General features: G+C 47.0%; 1 protein-coding gene across 1 annotated transcript in view; it reads right to left on the minus strand.

Annotated features, from left to right (window-relative positions):
* ZNF236 (zinc finger protein 236) overlaps positions 1-23774 on the minus strand; it is a 101289-nt gene that overhangs the window by 27112 nt on the left and 50403 nt on the right. The window contains exons 12-19 of the mRNA XM_039236387.1: positions 12931-13072; positions 11791-12051; positions 11187-11437; positions 10047-10145; positions 9444-9595; positions 7699-7802; positions 3886-4037; positions 2089-2301 (exon numbers count right to left, since the gene is read on the minus strand). Coding sequence (XP_039092318.1) covers positions 2089-2301; positions 3886-4037; positions 7699-7802; positions 9444-9595; positions 10047-10145; positions 11187-11437; positions 11791-12051; positions 12931-13072 — 1374 coding nt within the window. The remainder of the gene's footprint in view (positions 1-2088; positions 2302-3885; positions 4038-7698; positions 7803-9443; positions 9596-10046; positions 10146-11186; positions 11438-11790; positions 12052-12930; positions 13073-23774) is intronic.

The raw sequence follows: 23774 nt of genomic DNA on the forward strand, positions 1-23774 counted from the left end.
AGCAGGGTCCCCGGGAGGAGGGGCACGGGGGACACACGTGGGCTTGGCGCCTGAGGACCAGCGGCCAGAGAGCACCCGCGGGCGTCCACACAGGCCCCTGATTCATAAGCACAGACACTTGCTAACATGGAAAAACCTGAAGTATCGTCCATGAGGAACATCAGAGCCCAAGGCAGAAAACCAAAGATAAATTAGCAGAAAGGCACTAACTAAAGAGTCACAAAAAGAAGACAAACACACCAATAACAAACAAACCAAAAAGCCTTAAAATGTACACATTTAAGTGTTCTGAGTGAGAGGTAAGCGTGTATTTACACGGACAGTAAACAAAAAGAAGATGCTACTAAAACCCAACAGAAGGAAGAGCTGGCTGGGAGGGAGAGGCCAGAACTGCACACCGGGCTAAAAAATAAAATAAAAACTCAACGAAACACCGACTGACCAAGTGGACAGTGGCTAACACCACATTAGTGATAAAAACTATCTAGATGCCTCATCAGGATAAAAGGATGAGAGGGAGGGACGTGCAGAGAGAAGGAAGAGAGAGGCCAAGGGAGGGCGAGGAAAGGTGGGCGGTGGAGGAGAGAATAGCATTTGGAAAGATTTGGGGGCAGCAGGGTAGAGATGGTGGCCGTACCAGCACAGAAAACAAAGCACGGAGAGAACTGTGTTCAGACACTGAAAGTACCAGGAACCCCGTCAGTATGGCAAAGCCCCAGCGGGAGAAGGTCTATGAGATGGAGCGCTGTACACAGAAGACAGGATCTGATGGTGTCAGCCACACAGGCCCCCGTCCCAACACCGCGAGAGGGTCAAACCCTCCCACGCAGCTCTGGATTTGGGTAAGGAACCAGTGCGGCAGGTGGCTTTTCTTCTGCAGCTAAAAAGGCCCCCACGGAGCTCTGTTTCCAAGGGACCCCGCCAGGACCGCAGGGGTGTGCTGTGTATGCAGGGGGGTGGCAAGGCCGCAAGGGGAGCCCCAGGCAGTCCTGACAGCACTCGCTGATATGATGGTGCTCTCCCTACAGGGTTCCAGAAACTGGGGAGAAGCCCTGCTCCGTAGGTCAGCGCAAGGAGAAGAGCTCCCAAGTGACACCAGTGGGGGTGACCAGCGGGGGAGGCTGGCACCATGTGACATGGGGGGGAAGGGAGGCTGGCACTATGTGACGGGGAGAGGGGAGGCTGGCGCCGTGTGATGGGGGGAGACTGGCGCCGTGTGACGGGGGAGGCTGGCGCCGTGTGACGGGGGGAAGGGGGAGGCTGGCGCCGTGTGACGGGGGAGGCTGGCGCCTTGTGACGCGGGGAAGGGGGAGGCTGGCGCCGTGTGATGGGGGAAGGGGGAGGCTGGCGCCATGTGACGGGAGAAGGGGGAGGCTGACGCCACGTGACGGGGCAGGAGGTCGGGACGGGCGGCACTCAGAGCTACCTGCTGGAGAGACCAGAGCAGCTGGCCTGCAGTGGACAGGTTGGGGTTTTTATTATCTCCGGTGGCTGTGGCACATTTGTAAAGACATTTTCCCCAAACCAGAGGACAGAGGTCCAGTGCTCACTGCCCAGTGGAGCCACTGGGGGCCACCAGCCGGGAGAGGAGCCCAGGCCTCGCGCCCGTCACGCTCACCTGGTGACATGCAGCACAGACTGCACCGTGTGGACGTGCCATTGTGGGACGTGCTACAAAGAACCGGTCTCACCAGCAGGGAACAGCAGCCCTGCGCCCACTCGGAGGGACTCAGCCTGCGCCCAGGGGGCTGACGAGCGGATGCGCTGTGGGGCGTGCACCGTGGGAGCCGGCGGCACAATAGTAGGGAGGGACGTGCGCAGCTCGGATGTGACGCACACCTGTCTTCCGCACCAAACTCACCCACGATGCGGGGCATGAACCCCTCCCTGATACGAAACCGCACCTTCACATGCACACGGCCACCCTGCGGTGACCAGTGATGGTGGGGGGCGGGGGGTCCCCTCTCTGCACCTCCTGGCCCTTGTTTTCAGCGCACCTGCGGCTGTGGCCGTCAGAAAAGCAGCGAGCGCAGGGGAGCCCACGTCCACGCCAGCCCTGCCCCGGCCCCCACCTGCAGCGGGCAGTACCTGCTCCGTCTGCCTCCCCCGGGGCGGGTGCAGCAGCCGGCGTGGCCTGGTGCCTCTTCATGTGCTTCTTGCAGTGGACGGTGGTGCGGAAGCCCTGCTCGCAGAACGGACACTTGTAGGGCTTCGTGCTCATGTGCGTGGCCGTGTGCCGCGTGAGGCTGCCATTGGTGGTGAACGAGGCATTGCAAACGCTGCAGCTGAACGCCTTCACGCCTGTGACAACAAGACAGGGTGAACACCATGCTTCACAACCTTACGACCTAAGTCGTCAAAAGCAAACAAAGACACGTTCCACAAGCCACGAGCCACGAGACCGGAGACCGCTCTCGCCCTGGTCTGCTGTCAGGACAGGGACACCGAGAGCATGTCTTCCTGCCGACTCGCTCGTGCAAGGACAGCCTCCAAGAGCGCGGCTCCCAGCCAGTGCCAGGTCCCCTCCGCCCTCCGCCTGCTACACCCACACGGACAACACGCTGTGTACTGTACGCATGAACCGTTTCCTCAAATCCATCCTGTTTCCTCATCCGCACAGCAGGTGACAGGAGAGGGGGGACCCACAGCCCTCCCTGCAGCTTCACCTGCCGGTCGGGTCTGACAGCAGGACCCTCTGCTCCGCGCTGAGGGAACAGGGCCCCCCGACTGACCACAGCGCTCATCAGCCACCACGCACACGTGGCAGGAGTCCACCAGGCTGCTCTCTGCTGCGGGGACAGCGGGCTCCTTAGCAGGGCTCCAGACCTGCCCCCCCGGGCCAGCTCTCTGCCCGTCTTCCCAGCACCCACTAACCCCTCTAACCCCATTAACCCCGCTAAACCACTCCCCAGCCACCCACTGTGGACAAGCCCTGTAAGGCCTACCCTGTTCTGTTTCTTTGTTTTTATTTTCTAATAAAGCCTTATACAGAATATACTGATAAGAAACAGATATACTGATATACAAAATAAAAATACAAAATCTACTAAATATATTTAAAATAGATTTAACTGCAAATCATAGCTCTGACAAAGAATAAGTTTTCAAACCCTTTAAACAATGCAGTAATAAGTTGCAAACAATCTAATTTAAAAAATGACACAGGATTAGAAGAGCCACCTCTCAATATGCACGTGGGAGGACGCCGCACACCACGAACCACCAGAGAGAAGCCAATCAAAGCCACAATACACACCACCACGCCCCCCCGAGGGCAGTCATGACACAAAGGACACATGCTATGCCAGGTGTTGATGAGAGTGTGAGGTCAGGACCTCCATCCGTTGCTGATGAAAAGTAAAACGGTGCAGCCACTTTGGTAAACAGTCCGATCAACTCAAAAGGGTTATACGGAGTTGCCACAGGACCAAGGAATTCCACTCGTAAACAGAGAAATGGAAACATACGTCCACATACAACATGTACACGCGCTCACAGCAGACTGAGTCCTAGGACTCAGACGGGAGTCTCAAGGCTGATGATGAACAAGAGAGGTCTGCCCACACAGGAAGGCTAAGGCTACCTTAGTAGCCTTAGCTAGTGCTAACACCTGTCCCCATGTGGACGGAGCCCCAGGCTCGGGACTAGGAGCCCTGTCTTGTATGTTTCCACCGGCGTGGAACATCTTCAACAGGCCAACGCACCGATGTAGAGGTCGGGTTTCCTGGGACCAGGGGCACCCAGGGAAAGCGGGGAGTGACTGCCGCAGGCCCAGGGCATCCCTGGGCTGTGATGCACGTGCCCTAGGGTCTCGTGGTGGCGATGGCTGCACCCCTCCACGAACACAATGAAAACCACAAACCCAAGCGCGAGGCAGACACTGACCTGTGTGTGTCTTCTCATGAGACTTGAGAACGCCCGAGGACACGAAGCCACGGCCACAGAGCTTGCACTTATAGGGCTTCTCCCCCGTGTGGGACCGCACGTGCTGCTTCAGGTGGCTGGACTTCTTAAAGCCTTTGTTGCAATACTCACATCTGCGAACACAGCATGAAGAGCAGAGAGAGCACGTTCATTCAGAGTTCAGATCGGAGACCCGACACTGGAAAAAAACCCATGTTCACCAGCGATCATGAAATGATCAGGCGTAACCATTACAGAAATTATTACATCAGATCAAATTCTGCTCAGAGGATCTGTGGTCTTACACATATTTTATTATTTCAATATTGGTAAATCCCGTACAAATACCCATCAGGCATTATATCTGATTAATCAGAAACGACTCCTTTATACATGACAGGAAAATAATTGATCACATACTATTTTCTTTACTAAGTCGTAGGAGACGCTGTAGAACCTTCCAATGCTTCTGGGTCAGAATCACTCCTGAATCCAGACACTTGGAAATGCCAATTCATATACTCTTTTGTTTTATGAAATACTTTACAAAACACATTTCCCTACATCTGCTTTGAAAAATGTGTAAATGCACAGTATTACTTTCCCCTAAGTTCTTACAGAACGTATCAAACTTACTTCAAGGATGAAATAATTATAAATTTCTAAATTCTTACTCACATATTACTAAAACCTATAAATAAAACAGATTTAGAAAGCCTCTGGTACTGTATTTCCCCAGCTGTCCCATGTCCAGGTTTTACCCTGCAGCAGCACGTTACTCAGGGACCCGGCCCTCCAGGACCGGGCAGCTGCACAGACGCAGTTACCGCCCTCGAGTGCCCACACTGATCTGAAGACTGGCAATTCAGATACAGTTCCAAAGTTCACTGGGGGACACAAGTTGCCCCTTAAAACCAGAAGAGCAACCGAACATCATTCACCAATTGAGGTGAAAAAGCCAATTCTGCCAACGAGGTCGGGCCCGGCTCCATGCACGGGGCAGCCGAGGGGGACAGTCCATTTGCAGAACTGGGCCAAGAAACCTCGTGATGTGTGCCGAGGAAGACTCCAGGGCCCGCACCTGCGAACGGCCACCAACTCCCGGCGCCGGAACAGCACTGCAGTCGGGTGGACAAACGCAGGCCTCAGAGAACAGTCTGGAGCCAGGCCATCACGGCCGCCTGGCCACATTCCCACCCCAGGACCAGGCTCCGTGTCATACGGAGACGGGACCCTTCTCTGCCTGTGAAAGGCCACCTCCCCTTGCCTCACGGGGATCACACAGCTGTCCCTGTACATGTCCAACACCAGCCTGAGTCACAGAGGCCAACACTGAGAGCGAGCGGTCTGTGGGAGAGCGCCTGGCCGGGGGGGGGGGGGGGGGGGGGGGGGGGGGGGGGGGGGGGGGGGGGGGGGGGGGGGACGGCGAGCAGATGCCGGAGGACACCCAGGGGCAGCATCCACGGAAAGGTCTCCTCTGAGACCACAAACCCCGGAAGCCGTCAGGGCGCTTTGCTGCTTTCTGCCTTCATCACACTTACGCGCCAAAAGGCAAAATATTAAGGGAAAAGCAAGGCTACAGGTTCCACATTTCTTAATGTGTTGGGAGCAGATCCCTGAGGTCCTTGAGAATCCAACGAAAGCGACACACCATCTCCTCAAAAAATCACACCCAGACAGCTCGAGCCCGGTCCGTCTCCAGAACACACACTGCTACGTGCGCACCAAGAGCACAGCCTCGAAGGCCCTTCCTTTTGTTACGGACATGCACCTTCCTGGCTTCACTCCCTGGCGGTACAGCTCCACCTGGACCTCTCCCCTTCATCAAGCCTGTGTGCCCCAGCCGTGTGCCCCAGCCATGTGCCCCAGCCTGTGTGCCCCAGCCGTGTGCCCCAGCCATGTGCCCCAGCCTGTGTGCCCCAGCCTGTGTGCGCCAGCCATGTGCCCCAGCCTGTGTGCGCCAGCCGTGTGCCCCAGCCGTGTGCCCCTGATGACACAAAACACAAAACCAAGTCGTGGTCTTTGTGGCACACCTGCTCCCCCAAGGGTGGCCCCTTTCTAGGGGCAGTGATTTCACCCTCCCGGCTCTGAGGTCAGAGCAATCTTCGCAGCCTCCTCCCCCCCACACACCTCAGCCCATTATAGGTCCCACAGGCCCCATGTCCTGAATAGATCCAGCATCTACGACCAGTCCCAGGGCAGCGGCACCCTCCCCTCCCATCGGCTGCCCCCCAGCACCCAGCACCCCTTCCGCTCTCTCTGTCCCCATCTGCTGGGCGCCTCACCCATCCATCTCGCTATCATCTCTTCCCACTAGATTGTCAACCCGTGCGGACTGAAGTTCTTCTGTCTTGCTCACTAATCTAGTGGGTTCTTAATAAACACTGAATAAATGCACGAATGATGCAAGGCTACAAGTCCTGGAAAACCAAACAGATGTCACAAAGGAATCAGGAGAAAACACCAATCAGATTAATCTCACTTAAAAATACCAATGCAAAATCCCACGTAAACACCAGCAGTTAATACTCGCTGAAGAGATCAGTGTGAGGAAAACAAGGGGGTCTGAGAAACCCTGCAGCCCAGCTCTGCCTATCTCCCTCAGAAGCCACAGACCCCCAACTTAGGAACCACCACTAGAACACACTGTTGGATTTGCAAATTCATGAAGATCTCAGGATAATACACTCTCAAAGGTAAAACATCTCTATAAGAACACCAGCTTGAGGTACTCAAGGTCGTCATGAAAAACAAAACCTATGGAAACGGGAGAGTGAAGTTACTGGGCCACTCACACCTTACTGGCTTAATGACATTGGCAAACATTAGCCGTGTTCTAAAACCTCAATTAAGGGGAGCCTGGGTGGCTTAGTCAGTTAAGCGTCCAACCTCGGCTCAGGTCATGATCTCACAGTTTGTGGGTTCGAGCCCCGCATCGGGCTCTGTGATGACAGCTCAGAGCCTGGAGCTGCTTCAGATTCTGTGTCTGTCTCTCTCTCTGACCCTCCCCTGCTCACACTATCTCTCTCTCTCACAAATAAATAAAAACATTAAAAAAATATTTTTTTTTTCAAAACCCTCAATTAAGACCACTCATTTGAGATAAGATAGCTCACCATTTGATAAGAGTAACTACAAAGTAGTTTTTTGGTTAAATGGCTCTGGAGAAAGTTTTAATTAGATTTTCAAAAGTATTTTAGGCAAATAATAAAATTATTCAAATAGTATAAGGCCAAGATGATCTCTACAAAGACAATACTCCTATTCAATTGAACACAGCACGTTTCTTCTGTTCACTGTGATGCTCCCGTCCCGGGGGAGCTGGGCCATGGCCTGTCTGCGCCGCAGGGAGCCGCACGCGTCCTAAATGCCCCAAGGCCGCTGCAGGCACTCAGCACGCACTACTAAGGGCACAGAAGCATGAGGGCCGAGCGAGTGGATGTAAACGCGGTCTCTGCGCTCATGGTGCTGCTTGGCAGTTACACACGCAGCATGCCAAGAACCTTGAACAAAGACACACACAGCAAATTAAAAGTTGTTTCTGCAAACACGGTAACAGGAAGCCACAGCAGAGCAGGTGAAACGCACAGGCTGTGGCTGCCACTAGCTCGCCGGAGAAATCTTAGCAAGCTGATCTCTGTGGCCTCAGACGCTTTAGTTCTAATAAAACGGGGATGACAACGGAGCCCATTCACAGAGTTCCTGAGGTAAATCTAGCCCCTGGGAAGTGGGGCGCACACAGCGGGCGTGCAGCAGTCAGGACGGGCGTGCACCGGCCGCAGTGCAGACAGCTACCTGTAGGAGCGTCGGCTCTGGTCCTCCCTGGCCTCCAGGAACTGGGGACGAGCAGTCTGAAGGTCCAGCTCCTCCTGGGACGACTCCTGGATCAAACGAGTTGTCTAAAATTTAGCACAAGTACAAGCAGACTACTGAGTATCTCTACGTAAATACATGCAAAAACCACCACCAACTAAGGATAAGAGGGTTTATAAGAGCAGAATCAAAGGAGTAACACTAAGTAGCTCCATTTAATCATCTGGCTAGATTAATAATAAACATCTGAGGCTGTCGGTTAAGTGTCCGACTTCAGCTCAGGTCATGATCTCATGGTCCGTGGGTTCGAGCCCCACGTCAGGCTCTGTACTGGCAGCTTAGAGCCTGGAGCTGCTTCGGATTCTAGGTCTCCCTCTCTCTCTGCCCCTCCCCTGCTCATGCGCGGTTTCTCAAAGATAAACATTAAAAACTTTTTTGGGGCGCCTGGGTGGCTTAGTCGGTTAAGCGTCCAACTTTCGCTTAGGTCATGATCTCGCGGTTCATGGGTTCGAGCCCCGCATCGGGCTCTGTGCTGACTGCCAGCTCAGAGCCTGGAGCCTGTTTCAGTCTGTGACTCCCTCTCTCTCTGACCCTCCCCTGCTCACGCTGTCTCTCTCTCTCTCCTAGAAATAAATAAAAACATTAAAAAAAATTTAAAAAAAACATTAAAAACTTTTTTAAAAAAATAATAATTTATACTAATTTTAGTAAATACTTATTGTCTATTAATTTGCTTTAATACAGGTTAGCCAAGCAAGAAATTGTTGCTCTTTCCATATTCTTTATAATTCTTAATAAGACGTTACTCATCTGCTCTCGTGTTACTAAAAATGAATAGAATCCTGCTGCCTCGCTCGGCAAAGAACCACAGGGAGACATAGCACGTTCTCCACCCCTCAGGTCCTACCCGGACGCAGCATCCAGATTACGGGCTTTCTGAGCTTTGAAGAAGCACTAGGAGAGCCCCCTGGAGGGCCCAGGCCCCCCACCCAGAGAAGCTGCCCACGGTGGCTGCGGCTGTTTTCAGCAGTGGATTTCATGGAGAGAACTGATATGCCGAGCACTTCCTTCACTATTGAAAAAGTTCCAAAAATGGACAAAATCAAAACCAAAACAAAACCTGAAATGTCTCCAATTAGACTGAGTAAAACTTTTTTTTATGTTTGTTTATTTTTGAGAGAGAGGGAGACAGAGCAAGAGCAAGGGTGGGGGACACAGAATCCAAAGCATCTCTGAGCTGTCAGCACAGAGCCCAACACGGGACTTGAACCCATGAACTGTGAGATCATGACCTGATCATGAGTTGGACGCTTAACCGACTGAGCCACCCAGGTGCCCCAGACTGAGTAAAACGTTTAAATGATGCATTTAAATATTGACTTTTAGTACACCAGCGTCCCTTGTATTTCCATTCTGTGATGTAAGAGTCTGCAATTAAAAACACACAGCTTTTGTCACTAATGCCACATGACAACCTTCACGTGTTATTACACAATACGGCACTGACTTTCCTCTTCTGACCAAAAAGTTTTGTGAAATCCACGTCATGGGACCGAGATCTCTCAGTAAAGTTTAAGCATTTTCAGGGAGAAGACGCTCGTGCTGAACGTTTCAGCTTCACAGGCGACACGACACTGTCAGGAGACATCGGCACGCCCTCCGAAGTGAGGACGTCCACACGGTTACAGCCTGAAGATGGCGGCGCCAGGCACGCCACATACACTCACCACACTCACGGCGTCAGGGCCGGGCCCGGGGAGCAGGCCCTGCTGGTGGAAGCTAGTGGACAGGGCCTGCGACTCCAGCGTGCTCGAGTCCTGCAGCTGCTGGACGGGCGCAAATGCGGTCTGCTGACCGTATGGATCCGCCACAGGAAAGCCTGAAACAAATCAGAGAACACGAGTCCTGTAAAAACTACTCTAGTCACACAGACACACAGACACACAGACACACACACACACACACACACACACACACACACACACACAGCTGGTCTTATAGATAATGGTGTTACAGGGACAGGCCCACCTTCCGAACCAGAACGAGGGCTGGCCATCATCGGCAGGCTCTGGGGACGGTGCTGCGCCCAGCACACGACCGTCTACATGGCCGCCCCAGAGGCCCCTCCACCCGGTCACCGAGGCTTGGCTACAAGCCACGTGCAGAATGGTCACTAACAGCGCCTCCCAGACAACTGAGTGGCCCCACGCGGCACACGCACACACGACACACATGCACACGCAATCCGTGCAGAAAATTGTTGGTCTGAAACCACAAACTTCAGAAGGGCCTTAAAACAAACTGCCAAGGCTGCTGTGCAGCTCACTGACCCTGCGACAAGCCGGCCGGCTCGAAGGACTGCGGTGGAACCCGCTCCTCAAACTGGTCCACGGGCCCTGGCAGGGGGTGCGGCGGGGCCACGAACCCATCTGAGGTAGACATGCAAACACAGGGGAGGTCGTGAGCTCCGGGTCATTTCAGATCTACCCGTCTGTCCGAAAGGGCACTTCAGTGAGTTCTCAAAATTGAGCCTCTGTGTTTGGGAAAGACAGTAGGAAGGACAGACACACGTATACACACACACAACACAGAATATAAGATAGGTACACAGGTACCAGAGGGGACGCGTCACCTTCGTACTGCCAGAACGTCCCCTCAAAGTTTATCCTAAACCTCAGACATTCTTCTACGGGGAAAATATCCTAATGCAATTACATTCAATGACTATTTAAAACCTTTTCTCAGGGGCTCCTGGGGGGCTCAGCCGGTTAAGCATCTGGCTCTTCATTTCGGCTCAGGTCATGAACTCATGGTTCATGAGTTCAAGCCCCACATTGGGCTCTGTGCTGACAGCGTGGAGTCCCCTTGGGATTCTCTCTCTCCCTCCCTCCTTCCTTCCCTACCTCCCTCCCTCTCTCTCTCTCTCTCTGCCCCTCCCCTACTTGTACGGTCTCTCTCTCAAACTAAATAAAAATATAAACATTTAAAAAAATATTTTCGGATGTGCATCATTCCAGGATACCCAGAGGATAAAAAACACAAACTCCTGCTCACAGACAAAACACATGTGGGACCCAGGACACCAAATAGTAAGCTGGCCCGCGAACGGTGAGGCCCAAACGAGACGAGGGGCTGCGCCAGGCAGACGAGCTCACCGTCTGCAGGAGGCCCTACGGGTGAAGAAAGCGACCCGCCAGGCCAGGGCTCTGCCCCTGCAGACGCGCGGGACGCGGTCTCGGACGCACACCTACTGTGCACGAAGGCCCCTCTCGACACACGAAGGTGACGTGCCTGCAGAAGGCGTGTGTGTGACGGGTCCTGGCCCTGGATTTCTAGGCCACAGCAGGCCTGCGGGGGCTCACACACACACACACAAACTGGGACCGAAACACTCAGGGACGAGACCCCGGCACAGACTGGAGGGAGTACGAACGGCCAACTGTACACGTTAGAACGTCTGGAATATTTGCCTTCATCTGCGTCCAGGGGCTGGTGCGTCAGCTGCTGAGCGAGCCCCGTGTCCTCCGTGCGCACCACCTGCGGGGGCTCCAGGTCCAGCATGGCCTCGGCGCTCGCGGGGCCCGTGGCCGCCTGCCGCAGCTCCTCACTCTCGATCTCTACCTGCACGTGTGCCGCGGTGTGCACGCCCTGCGGGCCCCCGGGGCCGTCATCCACGGAGGCCGCCTGCTGGTGCTGCTGCAGCTGCTGGGCGAGCTCGTACCTTCAGGACGGAAGGAGACACCACGGTCAGGGACCACCGGGGGCCACTCGCGGAAGGGACTGCTGTGCACACCCTACCTCGCTACCAACATTTCAAAACATTACTTCCCTGTGAAGCCACGGTGGCGATCCAGTTCAAGTTAAATACTACTGAGAGCTCTGGGAAAAAAATCACGTTCCCTGAACTTCAAGCGCTCTAACAGATCGCAGGCATGTAAAGGCAGCAGAGGAGGGTGAGGACACGCGCCAGAATATTTAAAATTTTTAAAAAGACTGTAAAAGATACCATGCGTTTCACAGTAAAACTGTCCCAGTGCAGATTCTGCAAGGGGTTCAAGGCGGGATCATGCCTACCTGTGGGTCTTCATGTGCTTCTTGCAGTTCAGCGAGGTCTTGAACGTCTTCTGGCAGTAAGGACACATGTAAGGACGAAGGTCGTTGTGGATGCCCATGTGCCGCCGTAAGCTGCCACCGGTCGTGAAAGCTCCGTTACATATCAGACACTTGAAGGACTTGACCCCCGTGTGCGTGCGCACGTGGGCTTTGAGCACTCCGGCAGAAACAAAGCCTCTTCCACACTGAGAACATTTAAAAGGCTTCTCACCTGTGTGTGATCTGAAAAGAATACAAATATGAGTGAGTAAGCACCTTCCGACATTACAACGCTTTATAAGCTACGGTGCGTGTGTCCATTCTTTCACGGAGAGCCACGGTGGGACGCTCAGCAGTGGGGACATACTTCTCAACATTTGACCAGCGAGAGCGCCCAAGATTCAGAGAGCTCGAGTGACTTCCCTGAAGCCACACGGCCGGCACACAGCAGAGACCGCGCTCTGTGGCAAGTCTGCCTCTGAGTTCTAAAAGTTTTCATGACATTTCACCATCTTTCCCGACCAAGCTTCCACTTTCCTTTCACTGTTGCTAGCACCAGGCATTAATCTAAATTCCGACGAACAGATCTGAAAACCTGTTAAAGTACGTCACTAACTCAATAAACCAAATTCTTGTTTGACACGTCCTAGAAATTACAAGTGCTGACATGTAACAGTGCAAATAAAATCAGGTGACAATTTCTGGGCAGAATATTCAAGACACTAACAAATGAAAACATCAGTCACCAGGGATGCTTGGGTGGCTCAGTGGGTTTAGCGTCCAACTTCGGCTCAGGTCATGATCCCACAGTTCGTGAGTTCGAGCCCCACATCAGGCTCTGCACTGACAGCTCAGAGCCTGGAGCCTGCTTCGGATTCTGTGTCTCCCTCTCTCTCTCTGCCCTTACCTCACTCACACTCTCTCTCTCTCTCTCAAAAATAAATAAACATTAACAAAAAAAGAAAAACAAATATCAGAAACCAAAAAATACTGTGGGGTCAAACGTGTGACATTTTCAAATCCCGAAAGTGAACGCTACCATCCTTAAGATTTCTACATGCTACCAGCTCACCAATCACTGCAATTAAGCTACATCTCCCATTTCTGGGTATATCACCTTACCTGATGTGCTGTTTAAGGTGGCAAGACTTTTTATATGCGCGATGACAGTAAAAACACTTGTACGGTCTATCTGCTTCATTTACAAAATTGTTATTAAAATAACTTTGAAAAAACTGGTTTCTTGGAATGGGCTGGATAAGACCTACAAACCAAAAGAAATCAGGAATAATTTGCCGTTAATGCTACTAAAAAAATTAAATGTCAAAAGGCATCTGCTTTCCCCAAAAGATGAAAATTTGGAGGAGTTAAAATATAGATTTCCAGTGTTGCAGCTAAGTGCTATTTTAATTGTTAGAAACCGGCTATTTTAAAAAAGCCCATTGGGAAACACTTATAAAGTTAATATAAGATAGGTATTTTCCAACATAAGAAATATATGTACATTGCAGTTCTTTCCTCTGGTTCAATTTTTAATGGGTTCCTACATTTGCTGGCACAGAATCAAAATAACTGTATCCAAAATGTAGGTCAATCAGGACTCTGAATCTCTTCTCTGTTCAGTATAAAGACTGTACCCTTAGTACTACAATGAACTCGAAACACAAATGATTCTCACATGATCATCTGTTCTAAAAAAAAAAAAAGTCTATTTTTAAAGAAATGTTATTAAAGGGGTACCTGTGACTAGGAAAACTGGTAACTGAAGGATTCCAGGTTTTACAATCTTTCAGGAAAGAAAGAACCCCCTTAGGTTGACTATGAAAAATAGGTCTTGATCAAGCCATTGAGTTAAGTATGCAACTCAGGACAAACATGCATTTGAGCCTTTTCGATCACTTCATATTCACCCGGAACATTAAGAGGGAGACCCCACGGCCAGCCTGCCCAGGGCCCTCCTTCCCCGGGCCCAACCCGCACTGTGCCGCTAACTCCTGGGTGAAGGTTCTTGGTGGGCACCTCCTAGGGCGCCGCGGTCCTGGCTTTCCGGGACGGGCCAGGCTGCAGCTCGGTTTTCTGCCCTAGAACCTCCTTCTCCCTCCCGGCTCTCCTTGTTGGACGTGGAAAGCAGTCCCCTCAGTCATAAGGGACCAGCCGGGTGTTTCAGAATTCTCGAGAACCAACCCCTGCCCTGATCTCATTAAGTCCTCTGCAGTCCTGGGCGCCACACTTCCCCACTGCCTCGGAGACCTGTTCCCCGTCGCCATTCACACTGCTGCCAGCCTCACACAGCGCGGGGAAAGTGGAGCTGGGGAGGTCTCGGAGGCTCGGCTCAGGCACGTCGCTGCCGTATCAGACCTCGGAAACGGGCCTGCTCCTCCTGGTGCCTGTGGCAGGAGCCCGGTTATTTTCAAAGAGAACTCAGAACCCTCCCTTGTAACCTGTGTTTAATCCGTGCAGCACAAACCTAAAACTGCCAAAACTTGTCCCGTTTCACAAGTGTTTTGGACGACCAGAGCCGAATCGGTACCATTCAGGGACACTCTCTCTCCAGCAGCTTCCACACTGTTCCAGGCTCCCGGGCTCTGTCCTGCTCAGAAAGCAGTCGCCTGCCTCTGGGACCCACAGACTGAACCGCATAGAGACAAACACCACGACGATGCCTACATCGAATTACGGTTCTGCTCAACCTTCTCTGGTCACCGACAGAGAGACCCTGTTACTGAAGACACAGGTGCTCACAGGCCTTCCGTGCTCGCGACCGAGTTCCTCATCACCACTGCTCCGCCGGCTTCCACCCCTGGCTGGCGCTCGGAGCCCCACCCAGCCACCCTCCAGCCACCCAGTCCCTCTAGCTCACGCAGCCATTCCTAGTCCCTAGGAAAGCAGCACACACGCACACTCCAACCAAGATCGTCTATTTCCGAGCACAGGGCTGACCTTTACTGGCCATCAACTATGCTAGGACCTGTGAGGTGGCGTGAGCAGAACATTCTCCTAAGTGGCAGCTGACACGCATGCCGTCTCGGGTCACCATCCAGCCTAGGAAACTGTGACACCCAAGTGCCTCACGGGAGGTCTGCGCAACAGCACCCGTGGGGCTCAATCATTTGGAATTTTATGCAAACAGGCTCAGTAGCTATTTGCATAAAAGTACAACTTAATTAAAATTATAAACTCCAAAGAAAGAGTATCTGATCATCAATTTACTTGTTCCCTGTTGAACTTAATGGAATGAATCGTTTCTCAGAAAAACACCAACAAAAAATTTTCTTAATTCATCCCACAAGTAACGTGAACTGTACAAAACTACAAATTTGAGGAATGTTATGTACTTTATGAGGTAATATATGTTAAAAAGCAACCAGAAAGAAAAATATACAGAAATGAAATTAATTTTAAGAAACTAGTTATATCAATTACATAAATTCAGGGAAGCAGGTAAAATAAATGAAATCCACAAAGTAATTTTTAAAAAGTAAAAACCCTCCAACATTTGTATCTATCGTCCTGGGGAAAAAGCAAGACACTTCACAGATAAGGAAACAATCTATGCCTTTTGCCATCTCACTTACGAAACAAGAGAACGCCTTCTCAGGAGGGGTGCGCAGGTCACCAGGCCGTCGGGGCCAGTGCGTAAGATCGGCCGTTTGGTCAGTGTCTTCCTACGGCCCTGAGATGCAGACACCACGCTCACGAGACAGCACAACAGTGTGACTTCAACGACGGCAGTCAGGCCTGCGCCTCCTCCAGGCTCCAGGCTGCGCCTGCCTCGCTCCTCCAGACCGACAAGCCGCATTATCAGCCCAGGACGGCAGCCCTTGCTGGAGAGCCAGCGCCAGAATCTGACCGGGACACTTAACACTAGCCACGTGTCCCGGGCCTCACAGCCCGCACTCTGGCGCAGGGTCCCCACCCCAGTCACCCACCTCGGCAGCAACCCCTTGGCCCCCATGGCTCCCACCCAACTCTCTCCTGTGGCTTGTAGAACTAGTGTGCTCCACCGTCGACAACTTCACAGAACATTTAGTCCATCATTTCTTTCCCAGAACAATGAGCCCAGGGTCGAGACTGAGTCCCCGGAAGCTGGCACCCTGACTCCTAGTGACCGATGCGCGTCTGACGAGGAGCCCTCGCCTGCGCCTGGCCTGCTGCTGCCTCCTGCTCTGCCACCACTCCTTCCCCACCTGCCTGTGACTCGCGAGCGGAGTCCCGCCTCCGAGCCTTTGCTGGTGCGCTCCTGTGCAGCCGCAAGTCCTCTGGCCCCTTCTCCAATTAGGAAACTCGTAAAGACAAAAGTGAAAGGCCTGCTCTCCGAGATGATCATAATTAACCGTGTGTGTACTCTAACAGAGGGTTTGTTTTACACAAACACGGGTGGGATCAGCCACACACACGCTGTTCTAGTTATACCTCAACTCCACATTCGCCACCTTTCCAGGTCAGGACATGGGACACCCTCCTCATCCTCTGCAAGGAACTCCCCTAGGTCAATGTGCCCAGTTCATTTCACACTCCTCTGGGGAGTATCTCTGCTGCTCTTACTGGATACTGTCACGCTGCTGCAATAAACAATCCAGTCTACAGAACTGCTTGCCTTAGTGATTTCCCCAATACGCACGGAATGACCACTTCTGGGGCGGTGCCAAGGCATATGTACTCAGAGGCAGACTCCTAAAGGACTCTGAGTCCTTTGCAAGTGTGTGGGGGAGGGAGCTTCCTACTGTGAGCTACTAAGGCAGTAAAATTACAGGCCTCATTTTTAATATGCTTTTTCACCTACAATAATTTTATAAACACAAAGTCCAGTTACAAAGTTAGGCTAATGATAAGGTCTCAATCTCTGAAGAAAAAAAAACTAAGGGTGACTTTAACATACAGAAATGTCCTAAGGTCTTAGTGATAGTATGTCATTTTCACTAGACCATCAGACATATATGTGTGTGTATGTGTGTGTGTGTGTGTGTAAATGTAAACATACATATATGAAGGAAATACTCATCTCAAAGAAAGGCATGAATAATTCTAGTTGATGAATGTGTCTGAAAAACAAACTGGAAATGTCCTTAGAATTCTAAAATTCCTTCTAGGAATTTCTAGAAAAAGCTTAATCTTGTTATAGTGTTTGAGAAAATACATTTAAGCCCTAATATATGTAAACATACATATATGAAGGAAATACTCATCTCAAAGAAAAGCATGAATAATTCTAGTTGATGAATGTGTCTGAAAAACAAACTGGAAATGTCCTTAGAATTAAAAAAAAAACCATCTAAGAATTTCCAGAGAAAAAGCTTTATCTTGTTATAGTGTTTGGGAAAATACATTTAAGCCTTAGAAGAGCTTTTGCATATTATAAATAGTAAGAGAATGCAAATACTGCAAAATGATGACAAATATAACATTATTATAGATAATACATAACATATAAAATAAACTTGATATATGAGGTACAACAAATGTGTTTTAAAAAGCAAGAGAAATGCTCTAATATCGATACAATTAAAACATGAATATAAACTTGGAAGATCAATCATTACATCCCTGAGGTTTAAAATAAAAGATACCATGGGGCACCTGAGTGGTTCAGTCAGTTAGGCATCTGAGTCTTGATTTCAGCTCAGGTCATGATCTCAGGATTCATGGGATCAAGCCCCAGACTTGGACACGGCACTGACAGTGCAGAGTCTGCTTAGTTTGCTTAGTCTCTCTCTCTCTCTCTCTGTGCCCTTTCCAACTGTGTTCACTCTCTCTAAATAAACTTAATTTAAAAATATATAAAATAAAAGATAACCAAAGCCTGGATCACTTTCAAAGAAAAGATATTTCAAACATCTATGCTACACAAAATGAAAAAATGGGGACATTACACTTACACACACCCACACACATATATAGGGAAAAACAGTAACATCTAAATAAACAGATATATCTATGATTTGAAAACTGAGAAGAAACTACAGATCAGAATCCCTTTTCCTTATTTCTGTTTACTCCCAGTTTTATCAAGAAATTACTAACAGGCACACATCACTGTAGAGGAAGGCGTCTGTCTGTTGTGACATGCTTACTGTGGTAGGCTAGGCTAACATCCACCCTCTCATAAAGATACAAAAAAAAGGAAAAGAGGCAAGAAAAAAGTTCTCGCTGTGATGAGAACTCTCAGGACCTACTGTCTTCACAACCCTCTTGTACATCACATAGCAACGCTAGCTGTAGTCACCATGGGGTCCATCCTGTCGCTGGTGTGTATTTATCTCACAACTGGAAGTGTGTACCTTTCGACCCCCTTCCTCCAGTGCTCCTTCTACCTCCCCTCTTCTAAAAACCAATAGTTTGACCTCTTGTTCTATGCGTCTGCTTTGTTTTTTTCTTCCTTTTGGATTCCACACTTAAGTGAGATCATACGGTATTTGTCTTTCTCTGACTTGCTCCACTTAGCAAAATGCCTTCAAAGTCCATCCATGTTGCTGCAAATGGTAGCATCTCCTCATCTTTTATGGCTGAATAATAATCCATATTTTTCTTACCCATTTATCCATTGATGGACACTTAGGCTCTTCTCATCTCTTGGCTACTGTAAATAATTCTGCTATGAACGTAGGGGTGTGGTTATCTTTTTGAGTTAGTATTTTTGTTTCCTTTGGAAATGGACCCAGAAGCAGAATTGCTGGATCATATGGTAGGTCTATTCTTAATTTTTTGAGGCTCCTCCATACTGTTTTCTATAGTAGTTGTACCTATAACAATCTCACCAACAGTGCACAAAGTCTGCCTTTTCTCCACATCCATCCCAGCATTTGTCATGCCACAGATACCAGGTAATATTTCACCGCCGTTGTATTTCGCATATCCTAATGACTAGCGATGTGGAGCATCTTTTCAAATACCTGTCAGCCTTCTGACTATCTTCTTTGGAGAAAAGTCTACTCAGGTCCGTTACCTACTTTTTAATTTTTAATTTTTTTTTTTTTTTAGTTTTATCTATCTTTCTTTCTATCTAAGTTGTATGAGTTATTTTGGATATTAACATTTTATCAGAAACACTTGATTGCAAATGTTTTTTCCATTCCATAAGCTGTCTTTTCACTTTATTGATGGGTTCTCTTGCTGTGCAGAAACTCTTTAGTTTTATGTGGTCGACTTATTTATTATTTTGTTGCTTGTGCTTTAGGTATCCTATCCAAAGCATCATTACCAAGACCTACATCAAGGAGCATTGATCTTAGGTTTTATTCTAGAACTTTTGTGGTTTCAAGTCTTATATTTACGCATTTAATCCATTTCAAGTTAATTTCTGTAAGTGGTAGAAGATAAGGGTCTAGTTTCATTCTTTTATATGTGAATATCCAGTTATCCCAGCACATTTATTGAAAAGAGTATCTTTTCTCCATTGAGTGTTCTTAGCTCCCTTGTCAAGTATCAGTTAACCATATATACCTGGGTTTATGTCTGGGCCCTCAATTTTATTCTATTGGTCTACTGGTTTTTATGCCAGTACCACACTGTATCAATGACTACAGCTTCATAGTGCAACTTGAAATCAGGAAGTGTAATGTCTCCTGCTTCAGTCTTCGTTATTATGATTTCCATGGCTAATTAGGTCCATTGTGGTTCTGCACCAATTTTAAGAGTGTTTTTCCTACTTCCATAAAAAAAAAACACCATTAGAATCTTGATAGGATTGCACTGAATCCACAGATGGCTTCAGTATTGACATTTTAACAATACCAATTCTTCCAATCAATGAACATGGGATTTCTATTTTTTGTGTCTTTAACTTGTTTCATCAGTGTCTTGTAGTTTTCAGAGTAGAGACCTATTACCTCCTTGGTTAAATTTATTCTTAAGTATTTTACTGTTTTTGATGCTATTGATCTAGCTAGAACTTCCAGTACTCATTTGAATAACAGTGGTGAAAATGGGCACCCTGGTCTTGTTTTGATCATAGAGGAAAATGCTTCAACCTTTAACATTGAGTATATTGTTATTTGTAGTCTTGTTATGTATAGCCTTTATTATAATGAGTTATGTTCCTTCTATTCCTGATTTGTTAAAACTTTTTACCATGAATGGAAGTTGAATTTTGTCAGATGCTTTTTCTGCGTCTATTGGTATCATATGATTCTTTTCTTTTATTCTACTAATGTAACATATCACGCTGATTGACTTGTGTATGTTGAACCATCCTTGCATCCCTGTGATAAATCCCACTTAATCATGGTAAATGATTCTTTTAATGTGCTACTGAATTTGGTTTAGCAATATTTTACTGAGAATTTTTACATTTATATCAATTAGGGATATTGGGTGGTTTTCTAGTAGTGTCCTTTTCTGGTTTTGGTATAAGGATAATGCTGGCTTTGTAAAATGAGTTTGGGGAATGTCCTTCCTCTTCGATTTTTTGGAATAGTTTGAGAAGGGTTGATGTTAATTCTTCTTTAAATGTTTGTTAAAATTCACCAGTGAAACCATCTGGTCCTGGGATTTTTATGTTGAGAGACTTTTGGTGATTAATTCAACATCCTTACTAGTCCTTGGTCTATTCAGACTTCCCATTTCTTCCTGATTCAGTCTTGGTAAGTTGTATATTACTAAGAATTATTCCATTTCTTCAAGATTGTCCAGTTTTTTGGCATATAATTGTACATAATAGCCTCTTAGGGTCTTTTGTATTTCTATGGTTATCAGTTGTAATGTTTTCCTTTATATTTTCCAAAAATTTACAATTTTGTTGACTTGGATCCTCTCTTTTTATTTTTGTTAGTCTAGGGAAGGGTCTGTCAATTTTGTTTATCTTTTCACAGAACCAACTCTTAGTTTCATTAATATTTTCTATTGTTTTATGTTCTCTATTTACTTCTGCTCCAATCTTTTCTACTTCCCTTCTGCTAACTTTGGGCTCAGTTTGTTGTTCTTTTGCTAGTTCCTTAAGGTGTAAGATGATGTTGTTATTTGGGATTTTTGTTGCTTCATAATTTGGTGTGTATTGCTACGAACTTCCCTCAAAGAGCTGTTCTTGTTGCATTCCATGAGTTCTGGTATTTTGTGTTTTCTATTTCACTTGTCTTAAGAAACTTATTTCACCCTTAATTTCTTCTTTGATCCATTGGTTGTTCAGGAGAGTATTGTTTAACTTCCATGGGCCTGTGAATTTTTCAGTTTCCCTCATTGATTTTTAGATTCATACCACTGTCATCATAGGAGATACCTAGTATGATCCCAACCTTCTTGAATTTGCTAAGGATTTTTTTTGTGACCTAACGTATGGTCTACCCTAGAAAATGTCTGATATGTGCTTGAGAAGAATGTGTATTCTGCTGTGGTTAGTTAGAATGTTCTGTATTTGCCTGTTAGGTCCTTTTGGTGTATAGCATGGTTCAAATGTGCTGTTTCCTTATTGAGTCTCCATCTGAATGACCTGTTTATTGTTGACAGTGGAGTATTAAAGTCGTCAACTATTACCGTATTACTGTTTATCTCTCCTATTGGCTGTTTCTGGGTCCTTCCATATTAGGCACATAAATATTTACAATTGTTATATCTTCTTGAGGTATTGACCCCTTTGTCATTATATAATGACCTCCTTTGTCTTTTTTTTCATTACCATTTCTACTTTAAGGTCTACTTTGTGTGATACAAGTATAGCTACTCCTGCTTTTTTCAGTTACCATTTGCTTGAAATGTCTTTTTCTACCTGCTTCATTCTCTATGTCTATCTTCACAGTAAACCTGAGCTTCTCCTCGGTAGCATATCACTGAAATCTTGTTTCGTTTTCCCTTTAGCTATTCTGTGTCTTTAATGAGAGGATTTAATCCATTTACATTTAAAGTAATCATTGATAGGTAAGGACTCATTAATGCCATTTTGTTCAGTTTCTGAATCCAATATTCCTTGCTTTCTTATCCTGCTATTTTTTTGTGTTTTGATGCCTCGATATGTTTTAAGTTCTTTACCATGTTCTTTTGCATGATTACTGTAGGATTTTCCCTTGTGGTTACCATGAGGCTTACATAGACTATCTTAAACTTGTAACACACCATTTTAAACAGATAATAACTTCAAAAGAATCCATAAATTTTACTTCTCCTCTCCCTCACATTTTAGATTATTGCTGATAAAACTTAAGTTTTTTTATACTATGTAACTACAGATGCCTATAGTTATGGTTATTTTTACAACTTTTTATTCTAACTTTTACATTAGAGTTGTGAGTAAAGTGTATACCACTATTGCCATAATGCAGAATCTAACTATGACTACAGACTTACCATCACCAGTGAGATTCATGCTATCATTTTATGTTTTATGATGTTAATTATTGTTCTTTTGCCTCCACTTAAAGAAATCCCTTCAGTGTTTCTTATAAGAAGGTCTGGTGGTAATGATCTCTCTCAGCTTTTTATGATGATAATGAGCTCCCTCTGAATATCATGATCACCTATGACTCCAATACGTCCTTAATCTACACATTATCATTATTTAAACTTTAGTTCTTGAATTCAAAGAAAAAACATTTAGAGTACAAGGGAACATTACTAGTGAAATACAATCCCTAATGTACAATAAACTAAACAATATTGAAGTTCAGTAAAAATTACGGGTGCTTGATACCAAGATACAATGAACACGTGAAGATCATGGTGTGCTCTCCCATAATTCTGTGCCTGGGAGTGCAATGGTAATGCATGTACAGAAGAAGTGAACTTTGCTTAACACAACCCTGGTCTAGAAGCCAAAACATCCAGAATTCTAGATCTACCATGAGCACAAACTAGTTGTGTAATGTAAAAGCAACATCATAACTCTTTCTAGAGCTTAGTTTTTATATCTGTACAAATGAAGAATGTAGAGAAGTTCTGGAATGACTCTTCTAAAGTTCCTACACAACTCTAAAAGTTTTTATGACTGTATAGTACCATACCACCAACTGTGCCTCCTTAATATGCAGACTAAATTGCTTGCTAAGGTAGTTTTAATGCATTCTAAGTTTCCTAAGTGACAATGTTAGTCTAAATGACATATTGTGTTTGAAGTAACTAGGCTGGACTAGAACACCTCATCTCCTAACGAAGTCAGATAACTATCTATAACTTTATCTGTGCTAAAAGTCCTTGCTGTCACATTTTTATCAAAATCTGTCCCCCAAAGGTTATTAAAGTAAAGTCTTTTCTACAGGGCCCCTGAGGAGCTCAGAGTCTGAAAGAAGAGACAGACAAAAATATAAATAATAATGACATTAAACATGAAAATAATTATTTACAACATTTTATATTCTACAATGGGAAGCTCTCTCTATATGAATCATTTCCCTCATGTGTCTCACTCAACACAGACCAAAGGAGAATTCTGTTGCCATTAATTTGGTCTAGGTTTGGTTTCCCAGTTATCTGTGAAACCAACAATTAAAATGTACCCTATTTTAACCTGGGAAAAAGTCTGGAGTATCAGGACTGGAGTGTAACTAAGGGTTTAGAAACTTAAAGTCAAGAAACCCACAGGTGTTTAATTTGATTAATGGCAACCTAAAAAAACTGGTAATTGGAGGATAACTCTAAAAGCATGAAGGATAATTCTAGGGCCACTAAACAAATGTTGAATCTGTCCTGACTTTCAGAGACTTTTCTGCGTTTCAGGAATGACACAAAACATTGAGAACCTATAGATTATGGTAAGATCATATACACATTAAATGAAACTGGTGTGTTGTTTTGTTTTCTGAGCTACCAAAAGTGGACAAGGACATCAGTGTATTCTAACCTCCACAGGAGCTTTGATCAGTTTCTAAGGTTTGAACAATTAATACTCTAAGAATTATAGTTTCTAGGAAGCTCAGTACAACTCATACATAAAATCAACAGAGAATGGCACTTTGGTGGGGATGAACTCCAATCTATCATCTGTTTTGGGGTTTTCCATTTCTTCGAGAGTCAATTACGAGAGAAGAACACGATTCTACAAAAGA

This window comes from Hyaena hyaena, unplaced genomic scaffold (genome assembly GCF_003009895.1).
Source record: "Hyaena hyaena isolate Hyena2069 unplaced genomic scaffold, ASM300989v1 scaffold_110, whole genome shotgun sequence".
Lineage (NCBI taxonomy): Eukaryota > Metazoa > Chordata > Mammalia > Carnivora > Hyaenidae > Hyaena > Hyaena hyaena.